The 24449-nt window shown below is 40.3% G+C and overlaps 1 protein-coding gene and 1 long non-coding RNA gene across 2 annotated transcripts; one reads left to right on the top strand and one right to left on the bottom strand.

The window, feature by feature from the left end:
- Positions 1-9037: 9037 nt before the first annotated feature.
- On the bottom strand, positions 9038-15713 carry LOC134495517 (uncharacterized). Its single transcript, XM_063301013.1, has 8 exons — positions 15461-15713; positions 14816-14890; positions 13278-13574; positions 11961-12047; positions 11684-11708; positions 10552-10607; positions 10069-10100; positions 9038-9664 (listed from the first exon to the last, which is right to left on the bottom strand). The coding sequence occupies exons 1-8, from the start codon at positions 15579-15581 to the stop codon at positions 9491-9493; spliced, it is 867 nt and encodes a 288-aa protein (XP_063157083.1). The 5' UTR covers positions 15582-15713; the 3' UTR covers positions 9038-9490.
- Positions 15714-19646: 3933 nt separating this feature from the next.
- LOC134497371 (uncharacterized) lies at positions 19647-20949 on the top strand. Its single transcript, XR_010067911.1, has 2 exons — positions 19647-19729; positions 20653-20949. It is a non-coding gene; the product is annotated as an uncharacterized LOC134497371 (long non-coding RNA).
- Positions 20950-24449: the final 3500 nt, after the last annotated feature.

Below are 24449 nucleotides of genomic sequence, written 5' to 3'. Positions count from 1 at the left end.
TTTGGGGATGAAAAGCCGTAGATAGCGCCTGTTTAGTGCCCAATAGTTTCATAAATTCCCGCCAAAAGCGTGAAGTAAATTGTGGTCCTCTGTCAGTCACCAAGCGGGCGGGGCTACCGTGTAATCTGTACACGTGAACTAGAAAGAGGCGTGCCAGCTGTTGTGCAGATGGTAGAGACGCACAAGGGACGAAATGAGCTTGCTTCGAGAAAAAATCCTTAACAACCCAAATGACAGTCTTTCTCTGGCTAGGAGGTAGATCCACAATAAAATCCATAGAGATTTCCTCCCAGGGGTGGGAGGGATTGGCCACTGGCTGCACAAAGCCCTGAGGTTTCCCCCCTTTTCGTTTTGCAGTAGCACAGACAGGGCAAGACTTGACATAGGCTTTTACATCTCGCCGCAGGGTTGGCCACCAGAACTGTCGACGCACTAGATGAATAGTTTTTGTAAAGCCAAAATGCCCAGCTGTTTTATCGTCATGAGACCTGAATAGCACGGTTTTGCGCAAGGTTACAGGGACATAGAGGCGATCATCTTTCCATGACAAACTTTGCTTCAAAGTAACCTCGCTCTGATTGTTTTGCAACCAAGTATCCGATTTCAACTCTGCCAGAAACCTTTGTTGCAAATCTGCAGGAACGGATACATGTATCGCGCTAGGACCGGCAGGAGTGTCAGGTTGCTGCGCTCGCGTCTGACTGCGAGTGACTGCTGCTACTGCCATTTGGGAATCTGTCCAGAGGGTTCCCACCACATCTGGGGCTGTTCCCGAATCCTGGGGTTGGCGCGACAGTGCATCAGCTAAAAAGTTTTTCTTTCCCGGAATGAATCTGAGTTTAAAATCAAAGCGGCTGAAGTACTGAGCCCATCGCACTTGCTTAGGGCTGAGCTTGCGAGAGGCAGTAAGGGACTCCAAGTTTTTATGATCAGTCCACACTTCAAAAGGGTGTGCCGCCCCCTCCAATAGATGCCTCCAATTCTCCAAAGCGGCTTTCACCGCAAAAGCCTCCTTTTCCCAAACATGCCAGTGTCTCTCTGTCTCAGAGAATTTACGTGACAGATAAGCACAAGGCTTTAATTGTCCTTGCTCATCGCCTTGCAATAAGAGGGCACCAATAGAAAAGTCTGAGGCATCGACTTGCACCACAAATGGTCTGTTAGGATCAGGGTGTTGCAAGATTGGTTCAGAGGTAAACAGTCGCTTGAGTTGGTCAAACGCCTGTTGACAAGCAGGCGTCCATTTTAGGAGTGCCCCTGGATTCTTTGATTTGCGGGTGTCTCCCACACCCTTTGTTTTGAGTAATTCAGTTAGGGGTAAGGCAATCTCAGCAAATTTTTCTAAAAATGGACGATAGAAATTCGCAAGTCCGAGGAAAGATTGTAGTTGTTTGCATGTGCATGGGGGTTCCCATACTAAAATAGCCTCAATTTTGGCAGGATCCATTTCAATGCCTTTATCTGAAATCCTATACCCCAAATAATCAATTTGTGTTTGATGAAATGCACATTTGGATAGCTTGGCATATAATTCAGCATTTCTCAATTTGGTTAGCACCTGCCTAACCAATTGCACATGTTCTTTCATGGTTTTTGAATATATTAACACATCATCTAAATAGACCAAAACCCCATTGAATAAGTGGTCGTGCAAGACCTCATTTATCAATTGCATAAAAACCCCAGGTGCCCCAGCCAATCCAAACGGTAACACTTTATACTGAAAAGCCCCAAATGCACAATTAAAAGCTGTTTTCCATTCATCCCCCTCCCGAATGCGAATGCGATAATACGCCTCCCTTAAGTCCAATTTAGAGAAGATTTCCCCCCCCCCCCCAAGTGGGCTAACATTTCCTTGATGACCGGGAGGGGAGATTTGTTTAATAGGGAGACTGCGTTTAACCCACGGAAATCCGTGCATAGTCTTAAAGTTCCGTCTTTCTTTGATCTAAAGAGTACTGGAGCACCCACTGGTGAATTGGCTGGTTCTATGAAGCCCCGCTGTAAGTTTTTGTCTATGAATTCACGAAGAGTAGCCAATTCCTTTGGGGTTATTGCATATACCTTTGGTCTGGGCAACTTGGCATTGGGAAGAATTTCAATGGCACAGTCAGTTTTCCGATGAGGCGGCAGCCGATCTGCCTCCTTCTCCCCAAACACATCGGCAAAGTCCTGGTATTGGTCCGGTAGCCCTTCCAACGGTACAGCGAGGGTATGCAGCGTTGACACTGCTGCCCTCCCCACATTGGTATCCTCCTCCTCATCATCCCCAGGAGGGGCTTTATAGAACCCATCTGCAAAAGTAACAGTTCGGTGTACCCAGTTTATACTAGGGTACTGTTGAACAAACCAAGGCATCCCCAGAATGACCAAGGGACCACCCACCGGTGCAACCACAAAGGGCAACTTTTCCCAGTGGCTACCCAGTTGCAAAGCCACTAACGCTGTAGACTGGGTGACTGGTTTCCCCCCCGATATAGATCCATCCAATTGGGTGAAAATCATGGGACGTTTCAACGGGAAGGTGTGTAACTCCAAAGCAGCTACGACATCAGGATGCATTAAGGAACGTGAGCATCCAGAATCAATCATAGCCCATAGTTCCACAGTTTTTGTAGGGGAACCGAGCTTAAGTCTCACGGTTAACGTTGGGAAATTTCCACTCACCGAGACATGATCGCGCCCCTCTTCTTCCACCTGCTCCTTGGTGCTTTTTAGAGCAGGTGGCTGGAGTTTTCCACCGGTTGGGAGGCTTCTTTCTCGTCTTGCCCACCATAAAACAAGTCCACATCCTCCACCAGCTCTGCTACTGTCGCTTTCAGCTTCCTCGGTGCCACTGGTGATTTCCCCCCCGATCTGTCTCTCCGTTCCTCTGGTTTCCTGCGGGGACATGCAGCTGCCAGGTGCCCCTCCTTACCACACCGCAGGCACAATCCTTTGGCAAAATGGCTTTCTTTTTCTTCTTGCCACGACCGTCTCACTGGTTTGCTAGCAGTCGCTGCTGGCCTTGTAGGTTTCCCCATCGCTTGTTGTTTGGGACCTCTTTTAGTTTGAGTATACTTAGCTTGGGCTTGCTCAACCTTCGCAGCCAATTGTATCCACTCATACAGCGTTGCTGGGTCGTCCCGTACAACTGCCCATCGTAGTATATCTGGTCTTAGTCCATCTTTGAACATCTCTACAAGGGTGGTGGCAGACCAATCCTCTATTTTGCCGGAGAGTGCTTGAAACTCCAGGGCATAATCCGAGACTGATCTGGAGCCTTGAACCAACTCCCTTAGGGCTACCTTGGCTTTTTCCTCAGCTAGATGATCACCAAAATGCATTTTCATGACAATACCAACATATCTCTGGTTGTACTGATCCATTTAGTTTTCACGGCAAGAATACTGGGGTGGGTTGCCATTACCTTCCCCAGGGATTCCATTTAGTTTGACCTCTCTGTCATGACCTTCCCGTCTTGGGTGGCCCTTCACGGTTTAGCTCATGGCATCATTGAGGTGCTCAAGCTCCAGCACCATGACAAGGTAACAATCCTTTGCTGAAGTACCACTAGATGGACCTCCAAAATTAAATAAAAATGCCCCAGATCTCATGAGACAGCTTAAATCTTGTGAAATATTCATCATTTAAATTTTTAAAAAATATTTTTAAAAGTTTTTTTAAATAACTAGAGTTGTGACCTTGGGTGAAACTGCATATAGGTGACTGCTACTTGAAAAAGCTGGTAACCCTGCATTGACAATGAAATCTTGAAATCATAAATTTCTACACCCACAAAATTTCTTGAGATGTGGGGCATTGAATTCACTAGGTATTAGAGGGGTGGAAAGAAACCACACTTTGTACACTTTCTTCTTAAATATTTCTTTAACTTAAAAAAATAGGTTGTCAAATCCCTTAATGGCTACAAGAATAAGAGAATAACTTATAATGGAAGCATTTTTCCCCAGTACAAATTTATATGGACTGCAATTGCAAGTGCAGATGGGGAAAAAGAATGAAAATATTCTTTGCTTGAAATTTATTTATTTGAAGTCACATGATTGCCACCTGTGGGATTGCCTCTGTTTATCCATAAGAATTAGAGGACGTAATCAGTGCCTACAAGTTCTAAAATGGCACCTGCCCTTTGGAACATCACCCACCCCTCCCTGCACTGATCTGATTTGTCTTGATCCTGCTGGCCTTTCACAAGGCAATGAAAACTTGGCTCTGCCACCGAGCCTGGGGCCCTGATAGTGTGGGTGAGCCTGCTTTTTGGTTATACTGATTGTGAGATGTTGTGATTGTTCTTGATTGCTGTTTTAGGCTGTTTTATGTTATTTATGTTTTTAAATATTGGTTGTGTTTTTACTCTGTTTTTACTCTGTTTTAATTGTTAGCCATCTGGAAACATGTATATGAGATGGGCGGCTCTATGAAATAAATGCACAAACAAACAAACAAACAAACACAGTTACTGGAGAAGCAGGTATCAGCTGCTTTATTGCTGATATTTGAGAGCAAAATCATCGAACATCTACCTGCAGATGTCCACTTTTAGGAAAAAGGCCAGTGGAAGGCATGGGTGGGGCTAGAAAGGCAGCCTAGAGGTTAGTATAGAAAATCAGGGCTGTAGGATTCTCAGTTTTTTTCCTTGGAAATATTCAGGAAAACATGCTCTTTGCTATAAGAATTTCCTCTCAATTCATAATGGAGTTTGATTTTATCCATCCTGCCTCCATCCCATTTTAGTCGCCATTGCAGATGTTCAATTGCCTCCTCTTTTTCAAACACACTCACATCATCTAGATCTGGGAGAGAGAGACAGTAGCAGTACATGTCCTAAAGTAATAACCAAGAGCTCTGATTCTGCTAAATTAATAAAAGGTCTGCAAAGGATGGGGAAGCTCTGAATACGTATCTTGCCATTTTGTAAGCATGATGAGCTGTAAATATTTATTTGATTTATATCTCACCTTCATTTTGTACAACTCAAGATGGCATACTTAATGTTCTTTCCTCCTATTTTCCCCAGAACAGCCATCTTTGAGTGGGTTAGGTTGAGGAAGAGCGATTGGCCCTAATTTTCTCATCTGGCTTCCATGCCTAAGGGTGAAGTAGAATTCTTGGTTTCCTTTCCAGCATCTTTACTACTACACCAGACTGCTGTTACTGTTTCTTTGCAATGAGCTTTTATGAAGAGTTATACAGAAGAGATGATAAAAGTAATTCAAAATGCAGCATGATGGACTATTGAACTGAGAATGAGTGTATACATTTTAAGAATTAAAGAATTAAATTGTAAAGTGGCACTGCAAAAAATGAAAGCCGGCATTCAACTAATTGATATAAATCTATATGTACACATGCTAAAGCCAATAGATGTGGGGGCTTCATGAAGTGTGAAACCTCCATGACTGTCCATCCCTGTTCTGTGGGATTGGGAGCCAAGATCATGCAGCAGCTCTGATCGTATAGAAGGACTGAAGCACTTACGACCCTTCAGATTTTCACTGATGGCAGATATGGGGGCAGAAAGAAAAATAATGTTAGGGATTTAGTCCATGTAGTCAGAGGACTGTTCTTTCCTGTAGCACAGGAAAAAAATGTAAGGAATAAATCAGTAAAGAGTAACTGGGATTTTAGAATTAACTTTCAGTTTAAGCTTCATATAGTTGGTGTTCTAGAAATCAGGATACGATCAAGAAATGTGACATACAAGAAAATGTTATGATTTATCTTTTGCCCTACTCAGTAAGCTTGCTTACTGCTCCTTGGACTGTTTTTGTTTCTCCCTCTTTAGGGTTTGTATATATGCATGTGTAGGGAGGGATGGTCCTACTGTAGATGTTGGAACTCTGCAGAGCCTGGTGGTACATGCATTGCGCCACTTCAGCACTGCAAAAATTGGCACGAAGAACGATGGCATTGAGCAATAAAGGGAATGAGGACCATGCCGTACTATAGGGAAGGAAAATGTAACTCCCTGAGACAGTACTTGATTTTCATGTGGAAATCCTTGGCATTCAATGCACTACAGGTAGACCTCACTTAATGATGGTAATTGGGATGGGAATTTCCATTGCTAAGCAATGCGGTTGTAAAGCGCTATGTCACATGACTGCATTGGTTAGCAACGGCAATCTGGGCAGTCCTCATTGCCATCATTAGCCAAGAGCCATGGGTTGTTAAGCGAGGACCTCCTCACAACTTCCTGCCAGCTTCCAACATCAAGTCAGTGGGGAAGCTGGCATGAAGTTGCAAGTCTCAGGTGGCTCACAAGCAAGCTGGTGGGCAGGTAAATGGCTGCTGCCAGGTGAGACAGGGTGTGCAGGCAGCTGTGGAAGCGACTTTGGGCCAGGGGTGGCTGCTGCCAGGTGAGGGAAGGTGTGCAGGTGGCCACGCTAGCAACTTCAGGCCAGGGGTGGCTACTGCTGGGGGGTGGGGGGGACACTTACCTGAGTGACTTGCGATCTTCCCTGCTGGCTTCCCCATTGACTTTACTTGTGGGAAGCCAGCAGGGAAGGTTGCAAATGGTGATCATGTGACCGTGGAGTGCTGCAACCATCATAAGTGCTAGCTGGTTGCCAAGTGCCCAGGTGGTGATCACGTGACCATGGGGGTGCTGGGATGGCCAAAACCTCAAGGACCGGTCGTATGTAAGCTGTCGTAACTTTGAACGGTCACCAAACAAGTGGCCTTTCACTGAGAACTTTCAATAAATATTTCAGGTAGCAGAACTTTTGAAATGCTGGCTACCTGCTGATAGTTAAGAGTAAAAGTAGCGAAGGCCATTATTCACTTCTGAGTTAGAGAGCTCTTCTGCTATCCTCAAGTCAGCAGAAAACAATCCCAGAATGACAGGTGCCATCCCTATTGTTGATCCCCATTCTGCCTCTCTTGCCTCTGTTCCCAGTCAGGAAATGTAATGCTGAGCTTTCCACCACTAGTTGCTTCTTTCAGTGAAGAAAGAAATCAAGGCCTGTCTGCTTGTGTGTGTGTGTGTGTGTGTGTGTGTGTAAGAAACAGCCTAAGAAAGGACTGGGGGATATAAGAAATGGCAGCAGCTGGCACGCTCTGTGGCTCTTTGGGTAACAGGAAGGGCAACCAGTGATTGGCAGAGCAAAGATAATAGCGAGGACAGAGCTAGATGTCAGCTGTTTGAGGAAGTCCAGACAGGAAACCAGACCTATGGCTAGTAACACTACCTTTTATTGTAAGGTTACAGTAACAGAATCATGCAAGCCTGAAGCACTTCCCCTCCCCCCTGCCTTTACTTTCCAGAAACACTAAGGAGGGTCCCTTCTGAGATGCCTTTGCCACCCCCTTCCCTCCTTTGCACTCAGATTTCTCTTCTCAGACCATTGTCCAGGCTGCGGCTCTTCCTCCTGTCTCCTGAGGTTATTCTCATGGCCCATGACGCTAGTGGATACCCCCAGGAGAGCAAATGGCAAATCTGCTTTGCTTGGTTTCCTTCCTTCCCTCCCCGCCCACATTTCATCCTGAATATCACTGAGGCACTGAGGAATGCCAGAGAAGGGTGAACAAAAACATACATTTAATTGACAAAGAATCATGCAGGTTTAAACAATTAGTTGAGAAATGTTCAAGGGAGTGGGATGATCTTGCGGAAAGGGACGTTTACTATTCCCTTTTTTCATGATGTGCCTTTCCCCATGCTTGACTCTTCTGATTGCTAAACAGCACTGTGGAGTGGGGGGAAAAGGGAGGCATTTCCATGTTGCTCAGACCTTTTCCTTTTGCTCTGCTGATGGGGCCAGGAGCAGGAGAAGAACAAGAGCAGAGCAGCAGGAAAGAATCTTGGCGAATCGGAATGTGTCCTGGAAGGGTGAGCATCATTTAAAGAGACAGTGTATAAATTACTGTCACGAGGAGCATAATGGGGAGCATGATCACTGCAAGCTGAAGTCCCACAAATGCTGGGGACAAGTCACTTGCTGGGGCTTTGCAGGTAGAAAGGATAATGTTGGGGAGGTGGATTCTGAAGATGAGAAAGATCCATCCATACCAGTTCTAACAGGAAAGTATTGTTGGGAAATTATTGTAGGTAAGTCCCCTATACTCAGATCAGAGAAAGCGACACCTGCTACTCAGTTCTGCCAGCAAAACATCCTGCTTAATATTTACTTATGAAACATCAGCAAACATAAAAAAAACCCCATGTGCTGAGAGGGATGAATAACAATCAAGAATTAATACAAGCTATCTCTATCAATCAAAAAGCACAGAACTTTCCAGTGCCGCTGGAAAAAAAATACTGTGGGTAATTAGCATGAACAATCCTAAAGGGACTTGCTTTTGATGTTCTATTCTAGCATGAACAATCCCAAAGGGACTTGCTTTTGATGTTCTATTCTCTTCTGTGCTGTGCATAATGTTGCTTGCCCCAAATTGAGTTGCATCAAGGAGATGTATATATGTTGCTTTCCCCACTGCTGAGTTGGGCTAGCCACTGCTATTAAGTCAGCAGAAAATTATACCAGCAGGAAATTTGCTTCTCCACTGCTGATCCCCATCCTGTCTTTTTGCCACTGAATCAATTCATGGCCAATCACTTGATTTTCATCCAAGGTGATAATGCCTAAGAGATTGTATACACCTTCAAGATGCCCCTGGATGTTGTAATATCATTATTGTTATTGTTATTATATTACTGTAGTTTTGTCTACAGAAGGAAGGAAGGAAGGAAGGAAGGAAGGAAGGAAGGAAGGAAGGAAGGAAGGAAGGAAGGAAGGAAGGAAGGAAGGAAGGGGAAATATCACTTTACCATCTGTACAGTTAAGGCTAGCTCACTCACAAAGTCATACTGATATTGCCTTCATCTTCGCCAAGTGATTGAGTTAGAGACAAGATGAAAGTAACATCATGATGGCAAGCCAAAGCATCTTTGTACTGTGTTAGGGCAATTAGGAATAGGGCCCATGTGAAGCTTATATTACAGGTTACAGTACAGCATTCTTCTCTTTGCCTCAGTTTTCAGCAGCGATATTCTGCAAGTGATCTGAGGGCTGTGAAAGGGGTTTAGGGGATGTATGTGGTATTCTTTGGCTTGGCCATTGTTGGTCTAAAATGTCACCTAGTAGTTTGGATCCAAATTCATACTATCATAAAAGAATTTCTGAATGAAACATGTTTTTTTCACCAAGATCAATAGACAAGAACTGACAGCCTAATTACAGATCTGAAACAGATTTGTTGCCCATAAACTAAGAAATTATGAAGCCACAGAGAGAATAGTTTCATTAAGGGACACATTTACAAAGTGTTCAGTGTTTATAAATCCTACCATCCTGCCAAATTTGCTCCACTGACATTTGTCCTTGGCTTCCAGGTGAGTAGGAACTTGATCATTGCAAGGAATACTTGTTGAGAGCTCCACAGCTGTAAAATCTGAACAGCATTTCACATAAAAGTGGTAGTGATCAGATGAAAGAGTCTTCAGATCTTTTCAGGACTCCTGAATTCCTCCATTATCAATTCCCATTCATGCTGAGGAATCTTCTTGTACAGTGACCAAGGTTTCCAAAGCAACTGTATCATCAAAGTTAAGATGTTTGCGCAGTGGAGCCATAGGCAGATATATATCTTCTGCCATAGGCAGAGATATACCTCCTGCCATAGGCATATATATATCTTCTAAATTCTGGGATGCTGGTTCCTTGGAAGTGAAATTGACAGAAAATAAGTCATCTCAAAACTTGGAAAGCACCACAGAAAGTATTTAACATTTTTAAATTTTATTCTGGCAGTAGAAAAAATTGCACAAAAAACTTCCTGTTCTGAAAGGTGCATTTCAGATAAAGAATGAACCATCCCAGGAACACTTAGATTTTTGATCTATTGTTGCATGGCAATATTGTGACTTTTTTCCCCATCGCTTTTTATGATGCCTGGAAGCCCTCTGAATGAAGAGCAGTTTAGGCATTTTTAAAATACATGTATTGATGCTTATCTCCAAACTTAACAGTTCAGAACTTGAAGTATAACCCTGGATTAGTCAGAAGTTAATAAACTACATTGCTGCAATTTATGCCTATAATATTAATTGAAAGAATTACTCACCAGAGCTTTGCTGAATTTCACAATCTCAGCATCTAAGAAGAACAGTTACCGTGAATATCCACAAAGTATATGACATGTATGAGTAAAGAATTTCAAGCCAAATTTTTGATTAAAGAAAATCCAGAAATTTAGAATTTCTGTTTCAGTTTGCATTGCTTCAGTTCTCTCTAAACGTATGGCAGGTATATGTCTGTAAGTTTTAATTTTTGGATTAGTTATTACTGTGGATGTTTTAATAATTACTGTGGCATTTCTAATTGCATCTTATTGGAAGCTTGCCTGTATGATTTGACAGCACATAAAGCCAATATTTAGATTACTAGCTTGTCTCTAAAATCAAGGGATTTAAAACTTAACCATTTAAGTTGAGAAAAAAAGATGCTCAAAAGTCTATGGCATGTAGGCCCTGTGACATGCTATTGAATTTGATACAGATAACAGGTTTCATTGTCTTAATTGCAAGTAGGGAGAGAATTGCTTTACAATAAATTTGTTCCTCAGAAGCCTCAGTATGTTTCATCTTGATTGGAGCTTCTTCCCTGTGAAAAGTAGGAAACTAATTTCATTTGTGTCACTACAGTATCTCTGTCATTAGAAAGTTCCACTTTTCTTGTTTTGGAGGGAAAGATCAGTTACAAATGCAAACTAATTATTTATAATAATTACAAATGCAGAGTAATGTAGGGCAGGCAAGGAATTGCAGGAAAATATTTTCTAGCTGTTGTGGTCAAAACCTAGCGCACTTAAATCAACCAAATCACTTTGAAGCTACAACATAAATTTGGTAAGCATGCGAACAGTGTACATCTAGCCTGCACCAAAGCATCGGCAGCTTGCTGAGCAGCCCTGAGCAAAAGCAGAACCACAGCTTATATATCTTTGGCCGATTACATTCACAGTGTCAGTTACAGCGTGACTGTTGGGCTGTTCTCAATAAACCCATCTGGATTGACCTAAAGTGTCCATTTATCCCTTCCCACTAGGTCAGCATGACAGTTACACTATCTTTGAGACATGGCCAGTGAATATCAACAATCTGGTTTACTGGGCCACTGGTTCTTATCTGGTTCTTTCTCCTTTCGCCATCAGGGTCAATTAAGCTTGCTGTGAATGTTTTATTGTAAGAGCACTTTAAGCAGTTTTCTTGGGGGGGGGGATTTCATAGGTTTGGTGGTGAATGCAGCTCAAATGTGTCTGGAGGAGTACCGTTTCCTACCACAAATCTAATCCTATCTTTGTGGGTGTGGTGAAACAACATACTAAACTAATTTCTGATCATGTTGTACTAATAGATACAGTCTTGTTCTATATTAATTTATGGTGGTTTGGAGATGATCTAGACTTGTAGCATCAAGTAATCCATAAACATTGTCTACGATTATTAATCTGTGATGGGTATTATGCATCAAAGTACTCAATTAATTGAGTAATCAAGTGATTACATGCATGCCTGATCTAGAATCTCAGTCTTCTCCAATTGTCAGAGTGGCAACAGGTTTTTTTTTTCATTCATTTCAGACCCGCCTTCAAGTAAACTGCAAGAAAAGCCATGAAGTCCACCACCAAATATTTCACAGAATCCCATGAAACAAGATGAGCACTTTTTTTTCCGTACCATGAACATCTCTTGGGCCATGCATCTAAAATGAAAGGAAAGAAAGAAACATGAAGTAATCCCCAGCTCCCTCATCCACACTAAAAAGATTCAACGAGGCAGAGAAATCAAACACAGGAGAGCATTTCAGGAATAAGAAGGTTTTATCCCCCTTCTGTTTCCTGGTAGAAGTAATCCAGCAGGGAAACCAAAGATGTTCCCAGGCCAAACCAGGATCAAACCCCAGGTGGGAAGAAAACAAAGTAATATGTTTCAACTCAGAGCTCCTTTCACTTACATTTTTTAAGCAGGAAACAGAGCAAGAAACCCAGAAATAAAATGATGACGAAAGCTGTAATTCGTGCCAGAACCGGCCTTTTTGTCTCTATGAAAACAAATATTGACCTGAATCAGATTAGGAGGAAAAATTAGCTCCTGACATGGACTGCCTACTTCACAAATCATGCTAAGCCAGATGTTGGCAACTGAATGTCAACATGTGGCATGCAGCCTCCAGCACCCCATTTGTGGCTGCCCAAGACCCTGAGATTGTGCTCCAAAATTTGGCTGATGATGTGATGCCACCATCTACACCCGCTCGTCCTTTCAGGCCAAAATAATTGCTAAAGCATGAAGTGCAGCCCCCAGCCACAAGAAAATGCTCCATAGCTGGTTTTTAGTTTAACATGATGCACGGATGCATCCCAAGAAAGAAAGCCTGGTGTAGAGAGGGTGGGTTTGGACATCATGCTAAGCCAAAAGGAAGCAACACTAAGCTTGATGAAATAAATCTGTGAATCCAGTAGGAAAAGTTCTCAGTCTCTTCAGTGTTATCAAGAAGCAAGTTCGTTGGCCATTTGGTTTCATAAAGTAATAGGCAGGGACAAGGATTGGTCAATGCGGGTCATTGATAAGCAGTTCCTGAGAAGAGTTCTAGAATCTCCCTATCATCCACCAGATTATCACCGTGTACCCTAACAACCATCTACCCTATGTTCCTGACAAAGGCAAAATTAGAATTTGGAACTTCCTTGTGAAAGAAGAGACAGATAGACAGACAGAGATACCCATGCCCAAGAACTCTCCATTTTTTTTTAATGTTACAAACAAACATCCTTTGAATTGTATTTATTTGCAAGCAAGCTCCTTCTTAAGGCCTGAAGCACCTCCTCCTAATTGGATGTGAAGCATACGTAGTCCTAATAAAAAAGATTTAGCTCAATGCACAGCTGAAAGAAGAATCCTCATATATGGTGAGGTGCCTCATATCAGAACATTTAGGATTACGAATTTGGATGGTCTTTTAGGTTACTTTGGTTTAAGATGAGTGGACAAGGTGTAGCTGTGAACTTGCAGCCTGAATCAAATTCTCTACATCCCTTTGCCTAATTTCAAAAGCTCATAAAGAAGTTCATACTGACATTCAGGAAACACTGACTGTTCATTATTTGCAGTTTTGAATGTAGAAAAAAATAGGGAGTCAAAAAGAGAGAAAAAGAGTGTCTGTGAGACAATTGCACACATTTAGCAGTCTTCTGGGGAAAGAATCAACTCTCCTCTCCGCAAGCTAAGATGCCCTTGATTCTTCCCAATTGGATCATTTCAAGATTCTTACCTGATAAGACAATCAGATTCTTGACAGTGCTGTGGGCAAACTTCTTCATCTGGCTCTCCCTGTCCATTCTTTGATACCCACAGCTATACTGGCCTGCACTTTGCTGCGAGATCTGGAGTGACACCTTGTAAATGCCATTATATAAGAAGGCAGTGGGAGTTGAAAGGGGATGCCCATCTTTACAGAAATAAAAGTTTTTCACCTCAAATTCATTACTAAGCAAGCATTGCAAGAGGACCCACTCTCCCTCTTGCACTGGAGTTCCATTCATAACAAAATGTGGGGCTGGAAGTTCACCTAGAACAATAATGGGAGAGAGATAGAATCAGGCAAGAAGAAACACTTAAACTCACTGAAAAATAATGTGGAGCTCTGTAGATTGGATTTCTAATGTCTCTCATGGAGATCATATGCCATTTCATTGTTGGAAACAGCAACGTCTTTCAGCTGATATTACTACTGATTAAAATATGTCATATTTTATGCTGTGATTTCATATATGTGGTCCATGTCTTCCTTTAGAAAGTTGGAACATTTCTTTGATACATGATACCTTCCCAAGTGGCCATTCATATTATAGATGCATCATCATTTTTTTTTCAAGATAATCAATGTCCCAGATACATCTAAGCCCTGGAAAATTCTAACTTAGATGAATTAAACTTAGAATTCCTTGGCCAAGTTTTCCCCCTTGCATTTATAATAAATGTTTTAGTCATCATTAATGGTCTTACATGAACTGCTGCAATAGTGGCAAAATCACACAGAGGAGCATTCATGAGATTTTAAACTCTACTATTAATCAGACTAAGAGCCTCGTGTTGCGCAGAGTGGTAGGCAGCAGTATTGCAACTGAAACTCTCCCCACGACCCGAGTTTGATCCTGGCAGACGCTGGATTCTTGGGTAGCTGGCTCAGGTCGACTCAGCCTTTCATCCTTCCGAGGTCGGTGAAATGAGGACCCAGCTTGCTGGGGAAGGTGATGACTGGGGAAGGCAATGGCAAACCACCCCGCTATAGTCTGCCAAGAAAACATCACAAAAGTGGCGTCCCTCCAAAGGGTCAGACATGACTTGGGGATTGCACAGGGGATCTTTCACACCTTTCACATTAATCAGACTAAGAGGGAGTCCATATAAACTAATCAGGAAGATAAAAATTTAGCAAAATGTGAAACTATATCTCTGAAGGACAGCTAAACAGCCACTGCACTGGGATTAAGCATCTAGGAGACAGGATTTCAGATCAGTATATCATTTTTTAATTTACCCTTTTTAAGAACAAAAGTAGTAAGTGAGCAATATTCCCCTGCCCAAACTTTTAGGATGCTTCCTAGCATGACTAACCAATCAACGAATATTGACCATAATTTTGTTTTGGGGAAAGGATTAAAACAGAAGAAGATAATTAGAAAGCATTACAAACGGAAGATGACATGGTCAGAAGCCTCCAAGTGCTATGAAATTCCGTGAACCAACCAGGAAGATAGTGGAATACATTTGCAAACATCATTTGGAAGTCCGTAATTTCATACTCACCTGGAGACTTACATTGTCTTACATAGTTGCCAGCAACACTTTTGGCGAAACAACAGGGAAATAGAAGCTGAGCCACTGTAATAAAAATGCACGCACTGAGAAAGATTCAAAATTCAGGACGTTCCCCTTTTGAGAAATAAAATCTATCTAAATGAAAGGTTTGGTTCACAAATGAGCACACTGATAAAATCCATGACCCATTTGATTTGATTCTTTATCACACTGGAACTACTAATTCAGATTCCTATTCAGACGTAAACTGTTCCCAGTAAACTGTAGTCATAAGGCTTTGTTCTATCCACATTCGGAATAGATCACACGATGGATTGATGAGTGCCTCAAAATAATGCTATTACAAAAAGCATTGCTTTATCCATCATTGTCAGAAATCACCACTTCAAGTTGAAATAATATCTCATCATTTCTTGGAAAGATCCAATTCTCTAATTCCATACATTTTAGTATGGGGTGGAGGTTACCTGTTCAGGAGGCAAATCCAGATAAACACACACTCACAGACACATACATGCATATACAGCCTCATGGGGAAAATATCCCGTCAAATAACTGGAGAAAGAGATTTTTCTACCCCAAAATATTCATACATAGGCCTTTTCTATAAGAACATGGTTTCTTCCAACTCACAGAGCATCCAAAAGAATTTCATAATTGATGTTTCACTCTTCAAAGTTCCAACATAAGCAGCTATTTCATTCTTTTTCCATCTCTGCTTCATCAGAAAGTCGTCAATTGTGTAATTGTGCATGAGTTTTACATCTCCAAATTAGGAAAGAAAGAAGTTCAGCCAATTTTAATGCTCACCTCAGATGAGTAAACACTTCCATCCTCTGTGGGTTTTTTGATCACTTTAGATGAAGGCAGTTCCGTGTGAACAAACAGAGAGGTTTGTATATACTTATGAGACCCTCCTCAAAGAGTGCCACACACAGAGTCCCACTTGTTAGATTTCTTGACATTTCTGCCCTCAGGAAAAGTAAAACTAGTGGGTACTTTTTTCAAGATGTTCAGCTGACCATGTATGTCCACAGCTATAACAACCTTGATATCAGTTTTGAGGTATCTTATTAATTTATGTGGAGACACATTTAATCCTAATGAAAATCTTTATCTTACATGTGTATAGTTTTGCTTTTGTAGCTTTTTTTTGAAAAACTTTTTTGAACAATTCACCAGAAGTAGATCCTAGACTTGGTTTAGCCTGAGAATTCATTCCTGTTTAGTTTGCTGTATTACTTAAGGCAGCAACCGTCTGACCAAGTTTGCACAGTTCGCATAACTGGGTAAGCTGCCTTTGCAGAATTCACCAAGTTCAGTTAGGTTAATTTGTCTAGGTTTCTTTATGATGCTGTGTGAATCCAGCCTTTTGTTACATTATCACTCAATGTACCGAGGTGGATTAGTGGAATAACCAAGCTGTCTTGTGGCAGTGCAGGCCAAGCTGCTTCAGCAAATGACAGCTTTACAGAGATAAGATGAATGTTAATCAGATTGGTATCTAACGTTCAATAAGGGGAACAGGTAATCATACATACATCATCCCATCTACCAAATTGTTCACCAAATTCATGGTACAGAATATAGAAGAGATCACCTGATTTCCTACTTTCCTTCTCTATTCTACTGTCATTATATACATAAAAGCATTAATGCTGAAACATCAAATGCAAGTCCCTTGGGGACTGTTCATGCTAATTACCACAGTACAGCTTCCAGGGTGCTGGAAAGGTCTGTGCTTTCTGATTGATAGATATAGCTTATATTAATTCTTGATTGTCATTCATCCCTCTCAACACCTAGTTGTTGCTTTTTTATATTTACTGATGTTTAATAAGTAAATATTAAAGCAGGACGTTTTGCTAGCAGAACTGAGTAGCAGGTGTAGCTTTCTCTGATCTGGGTATAGGGAACTTATCCACGGTAATTCCCCAACAATACTTTCCTATTAGAAAAGCAGTTTTGATATAAAGGGTGATTGAACTCCTTACCAAAGATAGGAACAAGGCTGTATTCATATTCAGTAGTAAAGTAAAACACTGCATTCTGAAACAACATTGTGGTGTGATCAGCAAGTGAAGAATAAGATTCCTGATGTTCATTAATGGATGCTTCTTTGATGTTTATTGCCATGTCTGGACAGTACTCCAACATTTTCACATTTTGCCATTGTCCAGTTCCAGAGCAAGAAAATAGCTTTTTAAAACAGAATGGGGACTAGAAAGTATTTTAATTTGAAATACACATTAAAAATGTATTTAGGTATATTTTAAATGATCTCTAGAGGCCAGTAACATACAAATTAATTTTAATATTTTAGTTGGATTTGGGAGACAGGAAAAATTAAAATTCATCATTTAATTGATACATTGAAAGACGACTTCAGAAAAGTCAAACTCAGCTTCTGGTGATTGCAGGTCTGTGTTAGTACAGCCTTAAAAATAAATATATAAATAATGGATATATGCCTAATTTTGCATGTTGTTGCGTATTCAGTGCATCAGAAACTGATGATGCGGTGATAAAACAAGAAGAAATAGGATATAGAATGAAAGGGTGTTGAATAAATGTGGACTGAATACAAAAATGTGGCTAGTATGAAAGAAGCATTTTGAGTTAGTTGGTCATATAGAGAGAAGGAATGAGGATCAGATTGCCAAAGAAATATACAAAGGAAGAGTGAATGAGTTGAGAGGAAGCGGAAAACCAAGAAAAATTTAATTGGATGTAGTTGACAACCTTCAACGTAGAGAAGCCTGAAGTGTGAAGTCAAAAGGCCATATAGGAATTGGTACAGGACATGGTGGAAGCGAGGACAGAGAGGTATGGTGAGATAGTTAATGGTGCTGGTGAAAATGAGACTTAGCTATATTTCCTTTTCCTTTCATTAGGTCGTGCCTTAATTCCTTTGGCTTATTACTTGTTACCCTCTTCTGTGCTGTGCGTAACGTTGCTTTAATCCTTTTATGCACATAATGGCAGTAGAATAGAGAAGGGAAGTAGGAGACCAGGTGACCCCTCCTCTATTCTGCACCATGAATTGGGTGAACATTTTGCTGGAAGGTATGATGTATCCAGCAAGTATGACTTCCTGTTCCTCTTATTGAAAATTATGTATTTAATATAATTTTTATTGAAGGAAGTTTTAACAAGATAAAAACAATACAGATATTAGACAAGAAACAAAGAAAACAAGGAAGAATAGTGAATAAGAAAGAAAATAGAAAAAGAAAGAAAGAGAAAGTGAAAGAAAAGATTATAAAGAAGCGTTTTCTGATCTTTTTGACAGCAGTTCTAAATGCGCTTATATTTTAAATCAAGAAAGCAAATGACTGCAGAGGGATTTATTTTTCAACAGTTTTTGTAGGCAGTTAAGAGAAAGATAAATTTAAGATAGGTTATAGGACATTTGGAACTGAGCAGCAGAGGACAGAACTGAAGTGTGTACAAATGCTTGGTGTGCTTGTAAAAAAGCCAGAAATGTCTGGGTTCATATATATATAATTATACAAAGGATTTTAAAGATTGACGTTCAGTTGAAACGAGAACTTTTCTTGCTGGGATTAATGGACAGTCAATTAGAAAAGAGCCATGGAAGATTATTTTTATGTACAGCATGATTACTGCTGTGAGAAAGAGCTACTACGGTGGGAAAGAGTTTTCTTAGTTCATATTAGCTCTGATCGGTATACAAACCACGGTGTAAAAATAGATTTTGGTTGAAAAATAAGTGTGTACACAAACCTCTCGTGGTTTGTTCACATGCAACTGCCTTCATCTAAAGTGATTGAAAAAAAACCCCCACAGAGGATGGAAGTGTTTACTCATTTGAGGTGAGCATTAGAAATTGGCTGAACTTCTCTCTTTCCTAATTAGGAGATGTGCAACTCATGCACAACTACACAATTGATGATTGTCTGATGTTTTATCTACAATAAACTATAGAATAAGCTTTTTACCAGAACGTGTGACTATTTCCCAAGGACGTGAAGTAGAATTGTTAGCGCATATTGTTCAATGTGAAATTCAGGACAGAATCTTTGAAAATGGAGGAGATGAAACTGAGGAAGGGACTTGCTTGTACCACTCAGGAGGGTCTTTAAGAGTTTACACTTGACAGGCAAATGCAGAGAATACAGCAGATGAACTTGTTCAAGGTTTGTTAACGAACTGCAGGCTGAGTACGGGACAATGGTCTTGTGCCTTACGAAAGAGCTAGTCACTTCCGGCAGTTTGTGACAGAAGCAGAGATGGACAAAAGAATGAACTAGCTGCTTATGCTGGAACTTTGAAGAGTGAGAAACTAATTGGTCGTTCCTTATGGAATTCTTTTGGGTTTTCTGTGAGTTGAAAGAAACATTGTTCTTATGGAGAAGATAGATGATAGATAGATAGATAGATAGATAGATAGATAGATAGATAGAGATGGTAGATAGATCCCTGTAGCATAATCAATGGAAAATGAGAGTTGGCTGTTTGCATACAATGATAAGATATTATGGATAAGATATTATTTCAACTCAGAATGACAAAGATGGATTTTATAATTTGTAATACTGTTTTGGGAGGCTTTCAATCCATGGTGTGATCCGTTCGGAATGAAGACACAGCAAAACTGTATGCATGCACTGGGAATTGTGCGCTTTGGGTTAGCTAACCCAAGATATAAATGACTAGATCTAGGAAGGTAAAGAATAAAAACAAATGCATCATGGGTTTATGCATTTAATCCATTTATTTACTTACAATTTCTTTTTGCAAAAGAGGTGGTTTTAAGCATGCCGAATCTTAAATCTTTCTTGATATGTGAATTTTTAATTGCAGTGGCTCTCCTTGTAACTCCCTGCTGTTTGACTGAAAGTGTTGCTGAGAAATATGTAGGACAATGTAACTCTACAGGTGAGTATGAAATTACAGTCCCTCTAAATTACATTTACATTCTTATTCCACAATCTTCCTAGTTTATTTATGGAATTTTATAGGATATGGACACTTCTGTCATTGTCATCTTCCATTTGCAATATTTTCAAATAAGCTGCTTTTCTTTTTCTTCTTTCTCCTTTTCTCAATAGGAAATTAGATGAAGTGTTCATTGATTTGTTGGTAGGGCTAGGAAGCTTTCCAAGACACTGGGAAGGAAATATTGCTCATTTTCTATTTTAGGTTTTTACAAAAGGGAAATAAAAATAACATGGTGGTCCAAACTTCTGAATGCCAGATGCTTAATTCCAATGCAGTGGTCATGCAGTTGTGCTTTTCAGAAATAGTTTTAAATTTTGCCAAAACATTATCTCCCTGATTATTTTCGATGGGTCTCCCTCCTGGGCTAGTTATTAATATACTTTCATTCTTACAAAGATTTCCTTTGTGTACTTTTGACACTATCATGGCACTCATGTAGGACTTAATAGTCCTGAATGATGACAGATTAATAATAAATGTAAGAAGAAAGCCTGGCTAACAAATTCTTCTTGAAGTTAGAGTTGTTGAAGAGTCACCTGCATCAAGGAGATTGTTTTGAAAATGATATGATACATCTATAATGTTAATGATCACACTGGTAGAATTGAAAATGATTGTTTAGCATCGTGTATTAAAGAGATGTTTAAACTTTCTGACTTTGTTCTGATATAGGCTACATAAGTTAAATAATTTAAGCACTAATATGTGAGCAAAAAAACAACAACACAAATTTTCCTGGAGAGAAGCTAGAAATCCAGTATACAAAGCTCTTTATCACTTTTATTGAGTTCAAATGCTTGTTCTTTTCCTGCTTCTATATCTGTCCCCCATTATCTATATCTCTCCCATTATTGTTCTAGGTGAACTTCCAGCCCCACATTTTTTTATGAATGGAACTTCAGTGCAAGTGGGAGAGTGGGTCCTCTTGCAATGCTGGCTTAGTAATGAATTTGAGGTGAAAAACTTTTATTTCTGTAAAGATGGGCATCCCCTTTCAACTCCCACTGCCTTCTTATATGATGGCATTTACAAGGTGTCACTCCAGATCTCACAGCAAAGTGCAGGCCACTATAGCTGTGGGTATCAAAGAATGGACAGGGAGAGCCAGATGAAGAAGTTTGCCCACAGCGCTGTTCAGAATCTGATTGTCTTATCAGGTAAGAATCTTGAAATGATCCAGTTGGGAAGAATCAAGGGCATCTTAGCCTATGGAGAGGAGACTTGACTATTTTTCCAGGAGATTGGTAAACATGTGCAATTTGCACACATGGTGCCCTGTCCGTGTTTAGTGTGAGTTCAAATTTTTCCGTAACACTCCTGTTCCATAGACAGCGAAGACACGGAGCTCACAACGGACCACAGAAGTCAATCTCCCAGTATGAAATAAATCAACAGTCAAGTCTCTAGTGACATAACTGCCTTCTTAAAGATGAGCTATCGCTCTGACTTTCCCCTAGAAATTAGAGTGGGCTAATTTGGGATAAAACTAATGAGAAAATACCATGAGTGCATTCACTGTTTCACTGATTCTGTAAATATTAGAGTCTTGCTTTTGATATCCTTCAGTATTAATAACATTTGTCACAACACCATTCTTGGTTTGGGAACTTTTTTTTGGTGGTCTTCAAGAGATACCATTGTTGTCTCACAGACACTTCTTCTCTCTCTTTTTGCCTTTGTTTGTTTGTTTGTTTGTTTGTTTATTTTCAGTGTACAAAACTGCAGAGAATGGAAAGTCAGTGTTTCCTGAATGTCAGTATTAACCTCTTTACAAGCTTTTAAAATTAGGCAAAGGGATGTACAGAATTTGATTCAGGGCTGCAAGTTCATAGCTACATCTTGTCCGCCTCATCTTAAACATCTTAACCTTAAAAGCAATCCAAATACATAATCCTAAATACAAATGTCCTGATATGAGGCACCTCACCATATATGAGGATTCTTCTCTCAGCTGTGCACTAAGCTAAATCCTTTTTATTAGGACTACGTATGCTTCAGATATAATTAATAAATAAATATAAATAGGAGGAAGTGCTTCAGGCCTTGAGCAAATACAGTACTTCTAGAAGGAGCTGGCTTGCAAATGAATAGGATTCAAAGAATTTTCTCCAAACCACTAGGTTATGTTCAGTGCATACTTGCACACACACACCACACACACACACATATTTGAATGAATTAACGTCATGCAGAAGGAGTCTCCAAATTGACTGAGTGATTGATTTAACCAGTTTGAATTGCACCTCAATCAGGGAGGCAATTCTGGGTGGCTTACATATTAAGATTAAAAACAATAAGAAGAAAATAAGAAGAAACAATGGCACCCAATGGAAAATTGGGAAAAACCAAACCCAGTCACAACCGTAAGACATAAATCCAGCATCAGGGAGTGAATCATAACCCACCCTCCTGGTCTTCAAAGATGTGCCAAAGCATGGATGCACTGGGGCTGTACAGACTGCTAATTTTTCCTGTCAGGAACTCAGGGTAGTTTGATCAGCAGGATACACAGTGATAATGTGATGATTCATAGAGAATTTATGGGATTGCTTATCAATGACCCACATTATTTGATCCTTGTCTGTTCCTACTACTTTATGAAATCAAATGGCCAACGAACTTGCTTCTTGATAACGCTAAAGAGACTGAGAACTTTTCCTACTGGATTCACAGATTTATTTCAACAAGCTTAGTGTTACTTCCTTTTGGCTTAGCATGATGTCCAAACCCACCCTCTCTACACCAGGCTTTCTTTCTTGGGAAGTGTCCGTGCATCATGTTAAACTAAAAACTATGGAGCATTTTCTTGTGGCTGGACTATTGCAATGCACTCTAGGTGAGCCTACCTTTGGAAACCAATCAAAAGTTGCAAAACATGTAACAAGAATGGATCATGGATGTTGGAAACTGGATGCTATCTTAAATATTAATAGAACAACGATCAATTAGCTGAACATTGTCTAATCTGAATAGTTTGGACTTTGTCTATACCATATTCTTACTCCTCTATCCATAAATTAGCCAGCTATTTCAGGTGCAACGGAAGTCACTGTCCTATTGCCAGTATTAAAATGGCATTTATATGCTAGTCCCCCTTGTCTCTCCTCAGAGACAAGGGGGACTAATTTAGGATAGGAAGTCCCCATCCTTTCCTTTATTTCAAATATCAAAATATCTTGAGAAATTCAGAGGGATCTGCCATACAAACTAAGACTGCATGAAGGGCAATTTGTGGACTTGTACAGTTTTTTCTATTGCCAGAAAAAAAAATATTTATTTATTTATTTATTTTTATCCCACCTTTATTATTTTTGTGAATAACTCAAGGTGGCGAACTACCTAATACTCCTTCCTCCTCCTATTTTCTCCACAACAACAACCCTGTGAGGTGAGTTGGGCTGAGAGAGAGTAACTGGCCCAAGGTCACCCAGCCGGCTTTCATGCCTAATGCGGGACTAGAACTCACGGTCTCAAAATGATTTCTGCTGTGGCCTTAGGGTTTCCAGATGACTCATTTTCTGTAATTTTCACTTCCAAGGAACCCGCATCCCTGAATTTAGAAGGCATATATCTGCCCATAGCTCTACTGATCTAAGAACCTGACTCTTAATGATACACCTACTTCAGAGACTTATGTTGAAGAAGATACCTCAGCATGAATGGGAATTGATAATGGGGGAATTGGGGAGTCCTGAAAAGATCTGAAGACTCTTTCATCTGCTCCATTTCCTCCTTTATATGAAACGCTGTTCAGGTTTTACAGCTGTGGAGCTGTCAACAAGAGTTGAGTCTGCATAACTCTTGCCTTTCTGCTGATATTGTGCAACTATCAAGCTCCCAACTCACATGAAAGCCAAGCACAAATGTCAGTGGATATATCACTGCAGAACATTCTGTAATAAATAGAATTGTAAGTTCTTGTCTATCGTTTCTGAGTGAAATGATCTTAAAAAGCCAAATCAAGTTTCAACCAAATCAAGTTGTATGAACTTTGGATCCAGACTAAGAAGCCACATTTCAGTCCAGTAATGGGCAAGCTAAGGAATTCCATGTGCGTTCTCACAATCCTTTTTTATAGTCTCAGATCCCTTTCAGATTATCATTGCTGAAAGGGGTAAGAAATGCAAGACAACTGTATTGTAATTTATAAGATAAACTTAAATAGGGCCTTTCCCTGATTGCCTAACCATAGCACAAAGGAGGCTTGGCAACATTTTTTTCTGGCTTGTTATCCTGATGTTGCCTTTACCTTGTCACTCACTCTGTGAGTGAGATAGCTGTAGTAATACAGGTAGTAATGTGATATTCCTCCCTCTTACCCTCCTTCCCTCCATTCATAAGCTTCTCCAATCCAGTAGAACACTGAGCAGCTTACATTCTTTTACAGTGAAAAGGTTAACATAATAAAAAGGTATAATAACTGTAATATAATAAAACTACCAATTTAACCCTTAGACATTTTTCCTCTCAAACTATGTTTCAGGAAAGTTTTTGCAGGTAAAAATTGACAATGGGATACCTGAAAAAACTTCCTTGTATTTTACTCTGACTGTCTTTTAGTTGGATTCTAGAGTAAGCATGGGGAACTATAATTGCTGAAATACAGTTCTCTGAATCCCGCCTCATAGGGCATGGTGACTTAGGTTTTTCAGAGTTG

The sequence above is a fragment of the Candoia aspera genome, chromosome 4 (assembly GCF_035149785.1).
Source record: "Candoia aspera isolate rCanAsp1 chromosome 4, rCanAsp1.hap2, whole genome shotgun sequence".
Taxonomy (NCBI): Eukaryota; Metazoa; Chordata; class Lepidosauria; order Squamata; family Boidae; genus Candoia; species Candoia aspera.
Note: the sequence above shows the minus strand (reverse complement) of the source record. Positions and strands in the feature narration are given on the sequence as shown.

Excerpts from the sequence above, each read along its gene's own strand:
- LOC134495517 (XM_063301013.1), bottom strand. The coding sequence starts at position 15,581 with ATGCACAATTACACAATTGACGACTTTCTGATGAAGCAGAGATGGAAA. Across the intron at positions 14,891-15,460 it reads GAAATTCTTTTGGATGCTCT|TGGCTCAGCTTCTATTTCCC; the intron begins GTGAGTTGGAAG and ends TTTTTATTACAG. Across the intron at positions 10,101-10,551 it reads TTCTGAGGAACAAATTTATT|ATGCTGAGATTGTGAAATTC; the intron begins GTAAAGCAATTC and ends TGTTCTTCTTAG.